The 20,665-nt window shown below is 40.8% G+C and overlaps 1 protein-coding gene across 1 annotated transcript; it reads right to left on the bottom strand.

Moving 5' to 3' along the window:
- Positions 1-260: 260 nt before the first annotated feature.
- MTNR1A (melatonin receptor 1A) lies at positions 261-20,665 on the bottom strand. Its single transcript, XM_010995745.3, has 2 exons — positions 20,437-20,665; positions 261-2,062 (listed from the first exon to the last, which is right to left on the bottom strand). The coding sequence occupies exons 1-2, from the start codon at positions 20,663-20,665 to the stop codon at positions 1,197-1,199; spliced, it is 1,095 nt and encodes a 364-aa protein (XP_010994047.3). The 3' UTR covers positions 261-1,196.

The following is a 20,665-nucleotide window of genomic DNA, read 5'->3' as shown; positions in this document are numbered from 1 at the left end:
CAATCACCAATTCCTTCTAGAATGTGACAGTTTTGTTGCAGAACTCTAACATACAAGAAAACATGGTTCTGATTTCCTGCAAAGCACTCCATGCTACAAACCTCACAGTAGCTCCAAACAGCTATTTGGGGTAAACGAGAGCCATGGATTATGACACCATAGTTTACTCAAGCTTTTTTATTTTTTAATTCTAGACTTTAAGTATTATTAGGGCAATTAAAACTGAAATGAATTATTAAAGAACATTGTTTTGAGATACCTATAAAAGGAAAACTCTGGTCTAGATATTTGCTTGCTCAAATTATCAGTCTAGAACACATTCATCACACGTAACACATGTATCTAAGAATCTACAGCTCTTTAATTCTTTGGCATTTTTAACTGAACAGATTAGATGACTAAATAAATTAACAGAGATCAACTCAAAATGCTGGTCAGTGACATGAATGATGATGATCTTCAGTGACAAAATAATAAGAAGCCAAAAGTCTAACAAAGTTGAATAGAGTTCTACATGCAGCTATTGTTTTGGAATAATATGGTCATTGACATCTGAAAAAGAGCTCTGTCATGTAGTTAGTCCTTCATCTACTTGAATGTGCAACTTTTAATAGAGAGTGACAAACAGTTGTGATTGTAACTCCAGCTACCCAGTGCTAACACTGCTGGTCGAAGACTTTGTGGTAGTGGTTATGGTTGTTGTTATTCACTGGTTTATTTGCAGCTTTTCACTGTGTAATGAGTCACTCACCTCACTTTCTCCTTTTTGTTCCATGTACTCATTTCTAAATAAAATACATCATTTGCTTTTCTACTAGAAATTTTCAAAAAGTGAAGGGAAAAAGTAATTGCTACCTTTGTGGCACTCACTGGCAATAAAAGAAGAGGTTGTACACTCTTCTCCACTTGAAAATATTAAGCATTTTTATTTAAAATTACCCCAACTCTGTCCCTGAACCATATTCTTTAATGAGCATATAACTCAGTATACGTTCTGTGTTTCTCGTGATACGGAGAATTAGAGACGTGTTCAAAAGGCTGGCTGCACGTTAGCTCAGGAACTGTAGAGGCAGTCTCTTCAGAGGGTAAGTTTCTCAACCACACTGTTTTTCTAGGCATCCGTCAAGAGGGAGCAAACATGAAAACGAGTAAGACTTTGAGCAGTGTTCACATCTTGCCAATAATGCTCTGCTTTTTTAAACAGGGTCCACCTTAATTAGGTTATGGTTGGTCACTAATGGAGAGGGTTTGCATTTAATTCTATCTGCTACATTATTAGAACTATCCACAAAGAACATCTTGGCTGTACACAATGAGACGATAATTCTTCTGTATTCCTGCCTGAAATTCTGGTTCAGCAGTCCATATATAATTGCATTGAGGCAGCTGTTGAAATACGCCATATAGTAACTGGTCACAAACAGCCACTCTGGGATCCTGGGGACCATGGCAGGGTCCGAGGCCACAACGAGACCAATGAAGTTTAGAGGAGCCCAGCAAATGGCAAAAAGTACAAAGACCACAAACATGGTGATGAAATTCCTGAAGTCCTGCGGTTTCAGTCTGGGTTTGCTGTCAGGTCTCACCCTCCATCTGACCTGAAGAACCAGGACCCATATTCTTAGGTAGCAGAAGCTGACTATGACGATAGGAAGAAGGAAGTGGAAAACCACCACGGTGATCGTGTACGCCGAGCTGACGGACTGCGTGAACGTGCAGGAGTAGACCCTCGGGTCGTACTGCAGGGTCCCCACGCACACGTTGGGCAGGACCGCCACGAGCGTCAGCATCCATATCAGGAGCACACAGCAGAGGGCGTTCCTGGTGCTGAACAACTGGTCGTACCTGAGGCTGTGGCAGATGCAGCAGTAGCGGTTGATGGCAATTCCCGTGATGTTGAATATGGAGCCAATGACACTCAGGCCCATCAGGAAGCCACTAACTTGGCAGTGCAGATATCCCAGGTTCCAGCCATTGTTAAGTATAGATGTTAGCACCAAAGGGTATGGATAAACAGCCACCACCAGGTCTGCGATTGCTAGGCTCACCACAAATACATTTCCTACAAGAGAAATGTTTACAGAATACGGGTTACTACCGGTTTCACATGGACTGCATTGGTTTTCTTCTGCAACAAAAGAGCAAGAGAGCTGTTCCTGCAACTCAGGTGACCTGACATCACAGCTCCTGCCATGTTACCAATGAAATGGAAGCCACTTTCAACAGCAACTGAGCTCATCGTTGCTTCTGTCAAATCAGTTCCACTGGTCCCAAATTCCCACATCCCCCAAACAAGGGGGATGTTCAGAACTGATGTCCATGTTCAAAACTGTTGTCTTTCAAACTGTTTGATTTCTCTCGTGTTTTAAAAAACATCTCGAGTTCATGATACTCATAACACATCTTTAATTCTGGAGTCTTTTCTGCCTTATCCAAGAAACCTGACCTCATGCTATTTCTCAAGCCATCCACGGCTGCCCTAAGTTCCAGCCTTTTATCCTTCTCTGGCTCTTCACAGGTTCTCAAATAGGCCTCTGACTCCTTGGAGAGGCACCAGATATTCATCTGCAGCATAGTTAAGAGAAAAAGGATTCTGTCATCAGCTGTTGGGGTTAGAACGTTGGCTTCACCCCTTACTCGCTGTCTAACTGGGGCAAGCTACCTAATCTCCCCAAACTTCAGTTTCCTCTTCCGTATGTGGGGATGATGGTAGTGTCTTCTTCACAGGGGAATGATGAGGATTAAATGAGGCAATCTGTGTCAAGGGTCAAGCAGGATCTGTCATATGGTAAGTCACTGCTACATGTTGGTTCTCCAACTCTCTCACCTCAATCCAAAGGAAAAGGTAGAAGTTCTTTCAGGTTTGATTAAGAACTTACAGCAGAAAAACTAAACTCTAAATAGTCAGATTAAGTGATAATTTTCTGTATTAACACAATAACTTAACATATTTTAAAGTAAAAAAAAAAGAACTGCAGTCAAATTTTATGAGATGCTTTGCAAGTATGTCCTTTGTTTTTGTGGCTCATTTTCCTTTGTTGCTTACTATTCCTTTTGCCTTGAATGGCTCCTCTCTCTAACTTTTGTTTTACTTTAAATTGAGGTATAGTCGATGTACAATGTTGTACTAATTTCTGGTGTACGCCATAGTGATTTAGTTATATATATGTATATATAGTCCTTTTCATATTATTTCTCATTATAGGATTATAAGGTATTGAATATAGTTCCTTGTGCTGTATAGTAGGACCTTGTTGTTTATTTTATGTATTTATCTGCAAATGGTATTATCTTATTCTTTTTAATGGCTGAGTAGTATTCCACTGTGCATATATACACCACAACTTCTTTATCCAGGCATCTGCTGATGGACATTTAGGTTGCTTCCATGTCTTGGCTATTGTAAATAGTGCTGCTATGAACATTGGGGTGCACATATCTTTTAGAATTAGAGTTTCCTTCAGATGGATGCCAAGGAGTGGGATTGCTGGATCATAGGTAAGTCTATTTTCAGTTTTTGAAGGAACCTCCATACTGTTTTCCATAGTAGCTGCACCAAACCACATTCCCACCAACAGCGTAGGAGGGTTCCCTTTTCTCCACACCCTCTCTAGCATTCATTATTTGTGGACTTTTTAATGATGGCCATTCTGACCCATGTGAGGTGATACCTCATTGTAGTTTTGATTTGAATTTCTCTGGTAATTAGCAATCCTAACATTTTTAATGTGTCTATTGGCCATTTGTATGTCTTCGTTGGAGAACATAGGCAAAACATTCCCTGATATAAATCATAGCAATGTTCTCCTAGGGCAGTCTACCAAGGCAATAGAAATAAAAGCAAAAATAAACGAATGGGGCCTAATTAAACTTATAAGCTTTCACACAGCAAAGGAAACAGTAAACAAAACAAAAAGACAACCTACGGAATGGGAGAAAACATATGCAAATGATACGACTGACAAGGGCTTAACTCCCAGAATATACAGACAACTCATACAACTCAGTAACAAAAAAACAAGCAACCCACTCCTCTAAGTTTTAAATGTTACCCATTTTTCCAGCTCCATCTTAAACAGAAATGCCCAGAGCCTTGGCTTATTTGCCCAACCACAAGGAAGAGCCTCCTCTTTTGAAGGCTCCTAAATCATTTAATTTTTATCACTTCTAATTTAGATTAAATTATAATAAATTCCCTTCAATAAAAATGTATTAAGTGCATATAATAGGCACTGGGGAAACAGGAATGAACAGACAGGACTCCTACGTCCCTTGATCTTAGAAAAACAAAATTAAAAGAAAGGAAGACACACAACAAGAGAACATACAGAATAAGAGGCATCAAGGGAGGGAGAGAGCTGGACAGGGGTGGGGAGGAACAGTCTAGGCAGAGTGACGTGTATTTTGCCTTGCAGTGTATTTATTTATGAACATGGCTGTCTTATATTTCTGCACTGTAGTTCCCTGAGATTATGTCTTCCTCATATTCATATCCTGAATATTACTCAGCTGAGACTTTTGCTCAAATGTTTGAGGAAGTGAATTAAATTGTCTTCTGCCAATATCTGAAATAAAATAACCCTTGCACTTGAGGTTCCTGCCTGATTAATTTTATTCCCTTCTGAAGAACATTGCGAAGAAGTGAAGTAAAATAGCAGTAGTGGCTAAAAAAGGCAAGGCTTGGCGATTTAAGTAGGAATTTCGGATGAAATGTCATAAAAATAGCTTCTTTGAAAATTGGTTCAACTAGGCCAAATTCAACCAATAAAAGCAAACATATTTTTCCCACAGATCAATTCCAATTACCAATGAAATAAAATGACAAAGTGGGCATAGCTCAATAAATGCTTAACTCAGTATGTTTTAACTTAAAAAATAAGCATAATATACATAATATAAGCATAATAAACTTATTTTTAAAAATAAGATAATAAATGATGTCACAGAGTTCCTTCATGGCTTTCATCCTCTGCTCCATTTATTTGGTAGCAATTATGCTTCTTTCCTGTTCAAGTAATTACATTAATTAAATTAATAGTTTAATCTTCTTTGAAATAATCCTACTTTACAACTGGAGAAAAAAAAAAATGAAGCCATGGACTCTGTGCAGATGTGGCTATCAGGCAGCTCCGCTGGGAGCTTTATCGTGGCTTCTATGTCTGTGAGGCGTGTGTGCCTTTGCTGTGTGAGAGGGAGGGGGAGGAAAGATAGTTCCTATTTTTCATTTAAGAATTCCACCAGGGAAGAGTAATGAAATAACTTAATCATAATTATACACATTATAAGGTCATCTCTTCCATCTCAGCTCTGTGCAACTTCAGATAGATAACAACCCATCCATTTTTGCAGACTCTCCAAGACTCTCCCACCGGCACAACAATGCACTTGGAAATTTAGGATAATCTCTTTAATGGCTAACAATTCCTTCTCTGCTGGATTTAGTTCCAGATCTTGCCACAAAGGAATCACAGACTTACAGGATGTTAAGACTGAGAGGAACGTTAGTGATCATCCAGGTGAATTTCTACTTCTCAGAGATGAGGAAAACTGAGACATACGGAATTAAATTGGATGAAATTATAAAGCTGGCTAGTGCAAGACTGCAATCGTATTGTTTACTTGTCAATGTTGCTCAGTGCATTTCCCTAAGAAAGTTCATGTGGTCATAAATCTAGGAGGGCCAGGCCCTGGCCTACAGCCTCTCCAGGCATAATTCTTAAAAAGTATATTAGAACCAGAAAATTACACAGAGATGATGTAGGGAAGGGAGGACACTTGGAGGTCACTACACTAGTGACCAGAAGACACAGCTGAGAGCCTCAGAGCGGTTAAGACACAGACAAACCATAAAATGCAGAGCAAATACTCATTCTGGTGAATAAAACCATAAATTGTAAGTGAAATACGGCACAGATGTGAATCAAATAAGTTAACAGACAGCTAAAAAGGCGCCCCTTCTCAGCTGCCTCCCTCAGCACTAGCCCTGTGGCCCCCCCCCCGGAGAACAGCCAAAGCAAGGTGGCTTTGTGTTTCTACCAACGACAAGGATTTCTCCAATTCCCCCGTTTCCCATGCCCCGGCTGTGGACAATGGAGGCAGTGTCTGTCTCAGACAGATTTCTCCCCCTTGAAAAGGACCTGGCATAGAGGCAGACCCTTAAAACTAAGTACAGCGGATTTACAATGTGTCAGCTTAGCTAAGCCGAAAGGGCATTTGCTCGCAGACCTCCATGTCAGAGATGATGCGCAGGAAGTTTAAAAGTGGAAGCGAGGCAGCAGCTGTGTTCTCTCCGCACTCAAGGTCCGCAGGAAGCCCCAGGCAGTGTGTGGCCCTGCCGGACTCCACCTCAGCTGGGAGAAAGCCCCAGGGCTTCCGTGCATCCTCCTGGGTTCCAGTCCTTCCTCCAAGGTTCACATTTGCCCTGGCTCTCCCCTTGACATCCACCTTTTCTGCTCAGCCGCCTCGTCGGTGGACTTCAGGCTTGTGATGGCTAATTTTATGTGTCAGCTTGACCGGGGTACGGGGTGCTCAGATAGCTGATTAAATGTTATTTCTTGGTGTGTCTGTAAGGATGTTTTCAGAAAGAATTAGCATCTGAATCAGTAGTGGCATCAGCCATTCCACTGAGGGCCTGAATAAAACACAAAGTCCAAGGAAAGGAGAACTCAGCCTCCCTGCCTGACTGCCTGCGCCGGAACCTCGGTCCTCCCCTGCCACTGGAGCAGGACGTCCACCACAGGTGCGCCTGGTTCTCAGGCCTTCACATCCAGACTAGAACTACACCCCGGCTTTCCTGAGTCTCCAGATTGCAGGTTGTAGACTGTGGGACTTCTCAGCCTCCGTAATCACCCGAGCTGATTCTTCATAAGAAACATGCCTTATATATATATAAACATAATAACATATACAATAATAATACAAGGTTCCAGTGCCAGACACAGAAGCAACAGCCTCGGATAATCTGTTTAATCAGCTCCCATAATTTCTCCAGTGATTCTGCCTCCCAGGTTGATTAAACCCTGACTGATAACAGATCAAGGAGAACCTTAACGATTCTCTGTATTGGCTCCGGGTTACCTGAATTAGGTTTTCTAAGAGGACTCAATTTAAAGGCTTTAAAAACTCTGTTTCCAGCCGTGAAGGGGACGCTGGTAGTTCATGGCTTCAGTGACTTATCACCTGTACTCACCTGCCAAGGTGAGTAACAGGTTGCTTCATTGCCCCTCTAAGACTAAGAAGAAAAAACAAGACCCCTCACGTTGACACGCTACACCAACCCATTTACGAGTAACCTCAAAAGCTGCCAGGTGTGACTGGAACTCGGAACAAGAAAGGCTCTGAACAGTCCTGACCCCGTGGTGTCTGGACTGCTCGTGGGAGATCTGCAGGGTGCAGGAGCCTTTGGCAGGCACAGACAGGGCAGTCATAACACAGAGCCTTAGAATTTTGCAGCAAATCTAAGCTACCCTCTCAGACAAATGTTCTCCCTCTGAGAAAGAGTTTGTGACCTGCTACTCAGCCTTAGTAGAGTCTGAACACTTAACCTCTGACCAAGTGACCATGTGATCTGAAAGGTCCCTCACGGACGAGGTATTGTCTGAGCCACCAAATCCCAACGCTGGGCATCACAACATCAAAGAGGAGCAGTGTGTGCAAGATCTCGCTCGAGCTCGCCCTGAAAGCACACCAGCTGCGTGAGTAAGGGGCCCAGATGACCATGGCGGCCACCCACCGCCCACTTCCTCCCAACCTGCAACCACGGCCTCACGGAGGGTTCCCTCTGACCAGCTGGATAAGGAAGAAGACTTCTGGCGTGGTTTACAGAAGGTTCTTCATGATATGCCGGCACTCCCCCAAACTGGACGGTGCAGCACCCCAAGCTAATCCAGGACAAGGAGGAAGGAAAATCCTCAGTGACCAGAACTTTGGACAGAACTTCAGGCTGGTTGATTAGAGACTTACTAAATTATTATTCAATAGGTTTTTCTTTTAAACCCCCCAAAACCTGACCGTGCCTGCCTTTAACATCAGAGTGATTGAATCAAATAGGAAAAAAAAGTGCTTCAGCTACTCTTGGAAACATTTTTCATTTGTTTTACACAGCAAATCCACAGACTCAGATCTAAGATGGCTGGTTGAATGAAGGTGCCATGTACAAACATGATTAGTACAGAAAAAATTCCATGTGCATATTAAATGTTAATGACAGGGCATGACCGGGAAGCTGAGAAGCTTCTTTCCATCAGCATCAGGTCAGCGCAGGGCAGAGAATCTGAAAGGGTTTATTTTGCACATCAAAGCACACCAGCCACATCTTACATTCTTCAACTTCAAAGAACTGTATCTGAGAAACATGTCTTTGCAGACTATTAGAGGGGTTGTGGACCATAAGTTTAGAAATAAAACACATCTGAATTCAAATCCTGGCTATGTCACCTGGTAAATGACCTTGGGTAAATCACAGCTTCCCAGAGCCTCGGTCACTTAATATGTTATAAATCAGGATAATAATGGCCATGGAGAAGATTCAAGAGAGTGCACGGAACATGTTTGGCTTTGGAGAAATACTCGTTCCTTCCTTCTCTCCAGCTGTGGTGGAAACTGAGTGCCCTGCTTCACGGACGGTTCCTCCGCTAATCAGGCCGTCAAGGCCGAGGAGGCATCTCTCCCCGCCCTGGCTCCTCGCCCGATTCCTGCCACCTTGCTCGGGCTTCTCTAGGCAAATAAGCCTCCTTTCATTGGTCTGACCCTCTGACTATCAGCCTCTTCCTCTCCCCTCAGACTTTTCAGACAACACTGTCCCTCTATTTCCTTCCCATCCATTTTGAATTCATTTCCTTTAATATCTGGGTTCTACCCACACCAGGTTGCTTACACTTCCCCGCAGGCATCAGTGACATTCTTACTGACCCCCTTTCTCAGCGTTCATCCTCTTTAAAGTCTCTGGAATATAATACACTGTTCCTATAGTACCTGTCCTTAGACCACCCTGTCTGAATAGAAAAGACACTATTCCTACAGAACCTGGTTTCATCTGGGAACTCGCTCTCCCCGCCTCGACCCCACTGGCCTTCCTGGACCTTCAGTCTCTTTCTCTGTCTCACGGTGTCTTCCCTGTCCTGCTCCTTAACCTGGTGGTGACTCCGTAATACTGTAAACACAGTTGATGGCTAAATCGTCTTAACTGTTACATTAATATAGCATATATACATATATATATAAAGAGACTAAAAATAACGTAAGTAGCTTAAAATAAAGTCATACAGTACAGAAGCTAACATACCATTGTAGCCAACTATATTTCAGTTTTAGAAGAACTTAAGAGGAAAAAAAGAAAATAAAGTAATACTCATGACCCTCTTGCCCTAGTTCAATTTTCAGTCAGTTTTCAAAGGTGTGAAATCCTGCTGAGAAGTCTGCTTATTCCTTTCTTAGAAGGGGGCTTAGGGAGACACCTGCAGTATATAAGTATCCACGTTACAGCCAGGTTGGTTTAACCTTTCATCCTTATGCTACAAATTACTGAAGTGACTCATGTCTGCATTATTATCTTACAGAATTAAGGATAAAACTTTAAAAACAGAATTGTAATACTTTGGCCACATTAATAGGCAATCAAAAACTATTATCAACTCTATTTGGGATAGTAATCTTTACTTCCATAGACATCTTCCCCAATTTTGAAGGACTCAGCGAAATGCCAGCTTAAATAAATGAATTAATGGCACTTAATATCTCTAATTAGAGAAAAGCTCTACATTGCTAAATTCCAGAAAAACTCCTGTCAATATTAAAAACGTACAATCATAGTATTGCCCTATTTACATGCAAAAATTAAGTGAATGAGAGAAGAAATGAAATGAATGAAATGAAAAAAAGTTAACAGTACAAATGTATAAAATAAGATTCTCATAAAGTTAATTTTTAAAAATTCAAAATTTGCTTCTGTTTTTGATGTATTTAGAGACCATATGAAGAGTATATGTATATCATATGTCAACCTTTTAAAAAACATATTTGGTAAAAGAATATAATACGCACACACACCCCAAAATGAAAATAGGTGAAAAGTATTTCAAACTCTAACTAGAGGAAATAATGAATGTCGGTGAGGAGGGTAAGTAAAGTAAGTGACAAAGGGCACAAACGAAATTAAAACTTTTTTAAAAACTGGCAAACAAAACTCTTAAACATAAAAATTAAAATTTAAAACAAATTTTAAAACAAAAATTAATCAACTGGAATAGTGTTTGTCTTACCAAAGAACTGTGTCCCAAGCTCTGAGATTATCCTAGATCTGGCATCTGGGAGACACCCAACAGGTATTTAAATAAAGAAAAAAGGAATGAATGCATGGAAGATAAAAGCACATTATCCCCCTCAAGAGAGTTTTGTATTCCTAAATGTTAAGAAAATTACAGAAGAGGAAATACAAATTATTGATTATAAATGTTTACCATCTGCCATTTAATAGCTATATGAGAAATTTTTTTAAAAATATAAGCTAGCCTGCTGGTTCTGGAAACTTCCCCAACAGGTGTTCTTTCAGGCTGCGTGATTTTTTTTCAAAAGATATGGGGCCAATACATTCTTCTCAAATAGCTATGCTTTGTCTCTATTATTGATTGTGTTCTTTGAAGTTCTCTCATTAGTTCTCCCTTAAAGGAAATTTCACATTTCCTTATTTATAACTATCGTTCTTTCATCTTGAGGTAACATCTTTTTAAAATTCTCACGACTACTTTAAGCTCCCGCTGTCATCCACCAACCAACTTTTAGATTTCTCTTGAAAAGTCTTTCTGCTATGTAAACATGTTTCCAGTCTTAGATCTTTGTACTCCATGTTCTATTTTCATTTGAAAATAAAAGAACAAAAATTTTTAAAGTACCTTGATAGAAAGTGATCTCTTTGAAAGCAGGAGTCGTGTTTTACACAAGCTTCGCACAGTGTCCTGCATTTTGACAAACCAACAAGGATTTGCTGAGCGTTTACCCTGTCTCGTACTGCAGGTATGCAATAAATATTTATTTAAATAAATACGCAATTCAGTGAGCACCAAAAGTGCTCAACATCAAAGCAGGTAAGCACCCTTTAATCCTCAACAACTCAGATTCACCCTAGCTAGTCTGAATAATACTCAGCACCAAGTAGATTCATTTTTTTCCCTTTTCTGTCCCTTTTTCTAAGAGTAATTTCTTCAATGTGATTGCCACATATGTATAGCTCTAAAGAAGAAAAGATTTTAGAGATCCTCAACCAGAAAACTTAGAAGCTTATCCCTCATATGCAGCATTACTGAATTTCACTACAATTCCTTGAGATACCACACTGAGCCCTGCAGTCCCAGGTCAGCTTGATTAGCCAAGTTCTTTGAAAGGTGAGATCAGGTTGCTGATGAAGCAACCATCTTTGGAGTAGGCGATGTTAATGATCCCAGGCAGAGTTCCGAGCAGGCAAAAATCCTTCTTTAAAAACAATCCATTAACTGCCTCTTTGGTAGCCTAGAAAATCCTGAGTGTGTGTATTTCTTTCTTAAAAGATAGAGCATTTCTGTCAGCTAGGCAACTGCAGAATAGTTAGGAAAAAGAGGAAAACTCAAGGCATCTCGTAAAGATCTTACCATTCACCTCAAATAGTCTAGTCTTTATTTTTAAAAAGGTGCTAGTGAAGAATGAACAAAACAAACTCCAGAGACCCTATGGAGATTTAAAATGATTTCCAAGACAGACATTTTTCAAAGCACGTATTTTTTCAAAGCAGAACCATCAAATATTAGTAAGAACTAAAAGCAGGAGGTTTAATCTAGGGCTATTTTATCCTTGGTTGACTTTCAAAATTGCCAACAGAAAAATGATTCTGAAAGCTAGCAAAAGTAAGCTTTATTTTATCCGTGATTAATTTAATGCTGAAAATTGCCACTTTCTTATGAGATTGAATAGTGGAAGGAACCCAAGATCCAAATTCAGTCATGTAGACCCAAATATAATCACATATTTAGGAATCTAAAGCCACTGCCCTAAGGTTTATAAGGTATTCTGAGAATTGCTTTGGTAAATCTGGAAAAATTGGGGGTTTCATGATAATGTACTGCATAGGCCAGAAGAAAAATCATAAAACTTTAAACAATGGCTAAGCATGCAAGGGGAAAAAAAAATGACTTTAAAAGTAAAAAAAAAAAAAACAAAACTGCCCTGAGGCAATAATTTCAAATATCATGGAGAAATGGAGGAAAACATCAATAATTTGAAAAGAAATCTATCAGTTTGGGGATTATATTAAACATTAACTTTGTTAGCTATTCATTTCCAAGTCTATACCTACAAGTTAGGTCGTAACTTTCTGAATGGTAAGATTCTTGTCTGAGAAAGTTACTGTAGCTTCCACAGCTGATTCATTTGAAATTAGAAAGCAGCTTGGATACTGGGATAATCAGTCTCTCAGAGGTTGGATTTTGAAATAATCAGAATCTCAGCCCTACTTGCTGTGGGAAAGATAATGTTCATTACAAAAGGGGAAAATGAGTCATCGGAGAATTTCTGTAATTTGCATAATGTTGCAAAAGAGAATTAGATCCTAAATCTTCAATTTCTGACTGATTTCACTTCTTGACATTTCATAGTATCCACTTAAAAAAAATTTAAAATGAACTGAGCTATTAAAAAAAATAAAAACAACCTAAAAAGAACTAATCATAGAATGCATACTACTAATAACATAATAATACCATTATACATAGGGTATTTTATAACTTCAAAGTGATAGGTAGATGGCTGGATGGCTGGATGGACAGAATCTAAGTTTATCTTCCTAGCATCCCTGTCAGATAAGTACCCCATTGGACAGATGGAGAAGCTGAGGCTTACAGAGATTGAGTACCTGGAGTCTCAACATATTGCAAATAAAGGCTGCAAATACAAGCCTCAGTCTGGATCCTCTGATTTTAATTTCTGTCCTCCGTCCATGGTACCACACTGGGTTGTGTGCTGGGATAAGAAATACTGATCATTATCTGTGAATTTGGGGTTTTAGTTTTCTTATCTACCTGAGGAGGTTGCTATAAGCATGAATAAAACAAAATGTGGGAAAGTGCTTTTTTTCAAATTTTGTAAACTCCTCTGTGTGTATAAGTACCAAGCAGTAGACATTCTAAGTAAGGAAATAAGTTACTTTCCAACTTTATCCACAGGAATCAGACCAAATTAACTGTCTGTGAAAAGTGTGACACAAAGTACAATTTCACCAGTTTCTTACTTTAATTTTCTGAAGCTTGAAAAATGTTTCAAACACAAATTTACAAGTAGATTTAAAAAATTAAATTGTAGGTTTGAACAGGTGAATTCCTTTAATAACTAGGGTTGGTCATTTGATATGGGTGCTGAAAAGTATTCATATGTTAAATGGAAATCTTCACCAAAAGATGGCCAGCAGTTTTTGCAAAATGATTTATAGGACCAGAACAATAAAAAGGAGGCTTACGATTTATCACAAAAGGTTTAGATTTACCATTAAGACCCAGAGAGACTATTGAGGAATGCTGTACACTCCAGAAGTTAGACCTCCGTTACAATCCTATTTACCTTACACCTGCTGACCATGGGTATTCAGTACATCACAGAAAAGCATCACTTAGAGTGAGAAGAGGCCATAAGGTGCAAAATGAATCTTTATGACAAAAGAAAATTTCTGAAAGCATAAAGTGACTCAAAAGTATTGTCCAAAATGCATTGTCTTTTTTTTCTTTTGGTATTCAGGCACTTGGTTCCTATGTATTTTGTTTCATGTTTTTGGCTTTAAAGATCCCACCAAGCATTGGTTTTCAAATCCCCAGTACACCTTGTGACTAGCCACCTCCATGACCTCAATCCAGACGTCCTGAATTGATACCGCAGGAGAGACTGTCTGGGTCTTTATTTCAGAATTGCTTGTAACGTGGTGAAGTGCTTGTCTTCTGTCAGCCTTTGAACACCTCAGTGGGCGTGCAGTGCTCGCTTGTGTGAATGCTGCTGTCCTTTACACAGGCATTGTTGCAGCCTGAATGGCCAGGCTGGCCGCCTACTGAGGCTGTTCCTCCTGAGTGGTTACATTTTGAAAGGATCACCACAGGCCAAGAGGAGCCAGTCTCTCCCCAGGGGCCCAGGAACCAGAGGCATGAAAGTCGGCTCATCCAGGAGGACGGCCTGCTCACGTACACTGTTGGTCAGCTCATCATAAGTGTCCCCAACTCATACTACCAAACCCACGAGAACCTCATATGTCCTAGAGAACCAATCCATTCATTGTTTCTCAACCAGAAAGAGTCCCACCAGAACAGGCTTGAATTATTCTCGGTAGCTGGTTACTTCATTCTCTTCCAAGGGAGGGAAACGCTCTGTAAAATTTCTAAAACTTGCAATCGTTCCTTAGGAAATAAAGCAAGGAAACCAGATGTCATTAAGATATTTGTCTCCAGCAGACAGATGACAAATGAACCAGAGAGTTTAGGACAAGTGAGACATGACACACTTTCCTAGATGGATGATGCCGATAATGACAATATACACATATGTCATTGTATCCACACGTCTCCTTATTGCTGTCAATTTCATAGCATTATGATTTCCATCTTCGTAGTGAGTTTCATAATCATGTAAAGCAAAGGACACTAGAATCAGAAAGGAGTCATAGATCTCGTTCAACTCCATCAATTTTACTGATGTGAAAACAGTCCAAAGAAATGATGGCTTATCCATGAACACAGACATTCAGTAAAGAAGCCCTGGAGTCCAGGTTCTGGACTCATTCTCCGTACAAGCTCCTCCTATACCTCCCTGTAGGACCTGACCTGTTTGTCCGCAACACAGGAGCACTCGACTCATGAGCAGCTGTATAGGCTTACATTTGTACCCACCACATCCCTGATGCTAAATGCATTCTCTATTATCTTGTCTCGAACCCTCTCCGGACATGTCTGCATTCATAAGGGAAGCTTCCACCTGGTCCCTTCCACACCACTCTTTCCCATTCTCACAAGGGGCTCAGAACTCAGAACTCCCAGACAAAGCGGGTTGCTTTCAGGGGCTCACAAGTTTCAGATGACTCGGCGATTCTGAGCATTATTTCAGCCATGTTGTTGATTTGAATGACTTTACGGGCTCATGTAAGAGCCAAAATATCACATAAAATATCCTTCCAAGAAATCCATAAGTGAGCTTGTAACATGATTATAAGTTCAGGGCCATCTTTTTTGCTGATGTACAACAGACATAATTAGGAAAAAAGAGATTCAAGTGTGACCTCTACTAAGAGATCAAATCTAATTATGGTGATTAAAAAATATCAGAGGCCAAGAAGTAAGAATCAGACAACAAGGAAAAAAAAAAAGAGAGAGAGAGAGAGAGAGAAAGGAGGGGAAAGAGAGAAAAAGCACCGTGGCATGATGATCAGAATGTGCAAGAGCTCGATCAAGGCAGCTATGAGCACATTCAGTGGGACCTGGGCTGCAGAATTGATGACCTGAGGTTCAGTGTGGCCAAAGGTAACAGAGAAGGCAGCGAGCCTCAGCCTTCATTGCCTGAGCAATTGATACAAGAACAGAGTCAAGTTCAACACAGGCACCAATCTGCTCGTGGATAGTAAAGGCAAAAAGTTCAGGTTGGTGGTTTTCAGTAATTAGATTTGGCATAAGTTCTGGTTCAAGTTGTGAATAATTAACAATCATACCACTGATCAACACCCTTATTTCCAATATTTCCCCAAAGTGATGGTCACTTGTGTATATAAATGTATTTAAAATACATTGAGCTGTACACTTATGTTTTGTGCACTTTACTGTAAGTTATGCCTCAATTTAAAAATAATATTTTTGGGGTAGGCATTTCTAAGACCTAAAAGCATCTTAAAACCAGCCCTGGAGCATCCTAGGTTTAAACTCAGATCCCAAGACCCAGAGTCCACATTCCCTCTGCAGTTTACACAGCCTCTCTGAGTGGCATTGCAGGACGGACATGGATAATCCTCAATACAGACCTGAAAGATGAAATAGTGCAAGAGTGGAATAACACAGGTCGATCACCCTGTGAACATGTCTGTCCTTCCTTCCTTCCTTCCTTTTTTTTTTTTTAAAGACTGACAATTTACTGCACTGTGCATCAGGTTGAAAAACGATACTCAACCTCTTCAGATAGGTATCCTTCTAAAACATTACATCCTTGTCTTCTTAAGCAGAATCCTATGTGACTGGACCTTTCCTTGATGGCTCGGGGTCGTAGATAATAAGTTCATTATTGGGCCGTGCTCTTCCAGGAGCAGGTCACGGTGGGCAGGGTTACTTGCTCGCTCACAACATGCCCACATAAGGCTGTGCTTGTTCAGTTTTTCAGACCTGCTTTAATGAGTCTGTTTCAACCCGTGCTGTTGGTCACAGTGTACTCTTCCTTTAAATGTGTCGATTTTTCTCCTAATTTATTGCTTATAATCTACGAAGACCCAGACATTAGCCTCAGAGTTTTGTGGAACTTGAAGGCAGAACAAATGAGCTGTGGGTGAGATCTATTTTTGCTTATTTCCATTTATTGGTTATTTTCTAGAGAGGTTGGACTGCCAGATAATTGAATTTTGAATAGACAAAGTCATATTGTACTCTTGCTTTATTTATTTTTAGCAAAAGTTTTAGTTAAGTATAATGTGCATATAGAAAAATGTGTAAGTCATAAGCTACAGCCTGATCATTTTAACAAACTGAATACTCCGTGTTAGGTGTATCTGGAAAAAAGAACACTAACTGCACCTGCTTTATCCTTTTCAAAGTATACATCACTTTCCACATGCAAAATTTGCAAAGAATCCTTTCCGAGATGCATCATCTCTCTAGGTAATTGCAACAATTCTGTGAGGCTAAAAGATTAGATATGTTCTTTGTTTGACAAAGGTGGAAAGTGAGGCGTGGGTAACTTAACTGATTTCTCGTGATCACAAGGTGGACAGTAAGGATGTGAATCCCAGGGTTCCAGTGCCGGGATTTTCCCATTATGCTATGAAATTTACTCAGGAGATGCACATATGATAGTATTGATTCTTCTACTGAGTTTTGGATAGGAGCAGAGCAGACATTCCGCCAGCACCTAAGATCCTGGTGGTTGTTTAGAGCCTGCATTTGCACTGGTCCCTGTGAATGGCTGTTAAACATCTGAATCTCTGCCCTGGGAAGTCAGTTGTCAGCACCCTCCCTCAAGGGAGCAGGGGGGCTTAGATAACCCTGAAATTATACCAGGTTCCCAAAAGAAAGTACTAATTCAAAGCTTAAGATGTCTTAGTGTTCTTATTTTATCGCATTTCTTCTATTCCCTTCCACCCATCTTTTCATCCCTAATGCCAACAAAATAAACCTAAGTGAAATGGAAGGACTGAACAATCATAAGAACTTTTCATAAGCATCCAGAAACTCATATTTAAATCAGCGGTCTCTATCACTGTTTCAAATTACCATCAATTCCAGAAAGCCTCAAATGGTTTAAACAGCAACAGTGGTATATCTAAATAAAAACTTCCAATTACAAAAATACGAAAGTTCAGAGAGAAGCTTCGAAGATTAAAGTTCACCATGGATCTGTCTCCCTGTTGGCTACAGGAATGCAGTGTTTTATAAACTCCCTACCAAAAAAATTAAATTGCTTAGAAAATGAACAAAATACAAAGTAGTGCAGAAGGAGCAATTTCCCTAAGTTCTTTTTCATAAAACATACATAGAGTTATTCCAGGCATGGAAATACTTTTTCTACGAAAGGTTCTGCAGGATTTAGACTTCCCAGGTACTGCAATTGTTGGTATCAACGAAGTGAGGTTCGCTCTAGGGGAAAGCTCTGTGAATTAGCTCCAGATCCACCACATAGGGTCGGTAGGTATAATCAATCTGTGCCCTCAGTTCCTCCCACATGAAGAGGGTAACAGTGGCACCTCACTACAGGGCTGCCCCGAGGATTCAATTAACACAGCTCTCAACACTGTGTCTGGTCCAGAGAAAGAGGCTTTTATTGCTAGAGGCAATGAGCTGCTGTTGCTGCTTTTTTTTTTTTTTTTTTTTTTTTTGAAGGAGCAAAGGTCACTGGACAGGTCAAAGAGAAAGTCCTATTATTAAACCCTAATCCAAGGAATCAAAACAGTCAGTTATGCAATGAGAAGACTGCAAAGCAGATTAACATATCATAATCAGGGCCAGTACTGCCAGAACCCAGAGATACAGGGGACAGGGAGGACTGGGAAACCAGCCCTGGGGAGAAAGCAGGCTTCTCCCACAGGCTCGCTCCTGGGGTGAGACAGAGAATTCTCCCGCCAGCCTTATAGCGCTGGGTCTTCTCATACCAACCTTTCAAACAATTCAGTTTATTTAAAGTAAAAAAACCAAAGACAGGTCACCCATTTCTCTGACTCCACCCACAACCTGTGGCAAGCACCAATCTGTTTCCTGTATCATGAGCTTGTTTTTTTTTTTTTTTTTTTTCCTGGGGTTGGAGGGGGAGGGTGGGTGGGCAGGGGGTTGATTCATATGTAAGAAAGATAATATGCTATTTGTCTTTCTCTGTCTGACTCATTTCGCTTAGCATGATGCCCTCAAGGTCCATCCATGTTGTTGCAAATGGCAAGTTTTTATTCTTTTCAAGGCTGCGTAATATTCCATTGTGCATATACACAACTTCTTTATCCATTCCTCAGTTAATGGACACAGGTTGCTTCCATATCTTGGCTACTGTAAACACTGTTGCATGGAATACAGAGGTGCACATATCTTTTCAAGTTAGTGTTTTATTCCCTTTGGGTAAATGCCCAGAAGTGGAATTGCTAGATCATATGGTGGCTTTATTTTTAACTTTTTGAGGAACCTCCATACTGTTTTCCATAGTGGCTGTACCCACCAACTTACATCCCCACCAACGGCGCACAAGGATTCTTTCTCCACATGCTCGCCAACACTTAGCTCTTGTCTTTTTGATAACAGCCATTCTAACAGCTGTGAGGTGATATCTCACTGTGATTTTGCTCTGCATTCCCCTCATGATTTATGATGCAGAGCATCTTTTCATGTACCTGATGGCCATCTATGTGTCTTCTTTGGAAACATGTCTATTTAGCTTGTCTCCCCATTTTTCAATCAGATTGTTTGGGTTTTTGCTACTGAGTTGTATGAGTTCTTTACATATTTTGGATATTAGCCCCTTATCAGATATATAATTTGCAAATGTTTTCTCCCATTTGGCAGGATACCTTTTCATTCTGCTGTGCAGAATCTTTTTAGTTAGATGTAATCCCACCTGTTTAATTTTGCTTTTGCTTTTGGTGTTAAATTCAAAAAATCATTGCCAAGACCAATGTCAAGTTTACTGCATATGTTTTCTTCGAGGAGTCTCTTCTTAAAGGCAGAATTCCTCTCGTTTAAGTGTCTATGAAGTGAGGTTATTCCATAGGCTAACGCAAATTCAATTCATATTACCAGGTGCTTACTAACTAACTTTTAAACTATGGACCGTCCCAAGTATTATAGAAAAAAGGGAACCATCTTGGATAGGAGCTAAATAAAATTAAAGTTGATCAACTACCAATTAGAACAAAAATATTGCTTTTGACAAACATGTCAGTACAAGGTTTCTTCCCCTCCCCACCCCCAAAAAATTTTCCTCCAGGTAAAGAATTAGGCACCTAACCATCATTTAGGGGTCTGAACACCCACTGCCCCATGGACGCATGGTCCCTGGGCTCCCATCCAGGATAAACCAATTTCCACGCATTCCCTGCAGGAAAAAGCAAGTTTAAATTCAAGCTCCAAATTAGCTTTAATAGTGTATATGAAAATACACTGCAACAATATCTGTGTTTAAAATGTAAACTTGTTAAACTTGGGGGAGTAACAGTCACTTTGCCAAGCGTGCACAGGAGCTTAGGGTTCTCTCGTAATTGCACGCTGAAAACCGAGAACTTTCCTGACAACAAAACTAAAATACTTGCCCTACCATTTTGCCCACTTGCATAGTTTCTCACGTTTTACCGAAGTTGGGGAAAAATGAATCACGCGAAAACCAAGCTACTGACTGATACGTTCGTCGACCTGATCTGAAGGGGCTTTTGGAGGAACTTTCTGCAACCTGTTTCCAGTCTCCGTCAACCTAAAAAACCTCAGAAAGTAAAAACTGTACAGTGGCGCTTTCCCCGAAAATAGAGAGACCCCCGACTCTCGCAAAGCTTTCTGCGCCTTCGGGGCTGAAGACGCCGCACCGTTTCAGGAAACAATCACCACAACAAACAACAACAAAACCTCCTCAGACGGGCTGCTTCAAGGAAAAGTAAACCGACGGGCCTCAGTCTCTATTTTTAAAAAAGTGACCCAAAGGCCCCCATTCTTAAGAAAAAGGATTAAGCTTTTCCTAGGGAAAGGCAGCCGGCGGCTGAGGCGGCGCGCGGGGCCCTACCTGCGTTCCTCAGCTTCTTGTTGCGGCACACGGCCAGGATGACCAGGAGGTTGCCCAGGATGTCCACCACGATGGTGACGACGAGGATGAGCGCGAGCGCGCAGGCCAGCCCCGAGGGGCGCGGCCGCGCGCCCTCCCCGCCGCCGGGCGCCGGCTGCGAGGCGTTGAGCAGCGCGCTGCCGTTGCCCTTGGAGGTCCCGCCCGGGGCGCCCCACGGCCGCCCGGCCAT

Source organism: Camelus dromedarius, chromosome 22 (assembly GCF_036321535.1).
Source record: "Camelus dromedarius isolate mCamDro1 chromosome 22, mCamDro1.pat, whole genome shotgun sequence".
Classification (NCBI taxonomy): Eukaryota; Metazoa; Chordata; class Mammalia; order Artiodactyla; family Camelidae; genus Camelus; species Camelus dromedarius.
The sequence above is the reverse complement of the archived record's forward strand: the minus strand, read 5'-3'. Positions and strand labels throughout refer to the sequence as shown.

Bases quoted from the DNA above. Each gene is read 5' to 3' on its own strand.
- MTNR1A (XM_010995745.3), bottom strand. From the start codon at position 20,665: ATGGCCGGGCGGCCGTGGGGCGCCCCGGGCGGGACCTCCAAGGGCAAC. The intron at 2,063-20,436 runs GTAGGGCCCCGC...TTTCTCTTGTAG, and splicing joins CAAGAAGCTGAGGAACGCAG to GAAATGTATTTGTGGTGAGC.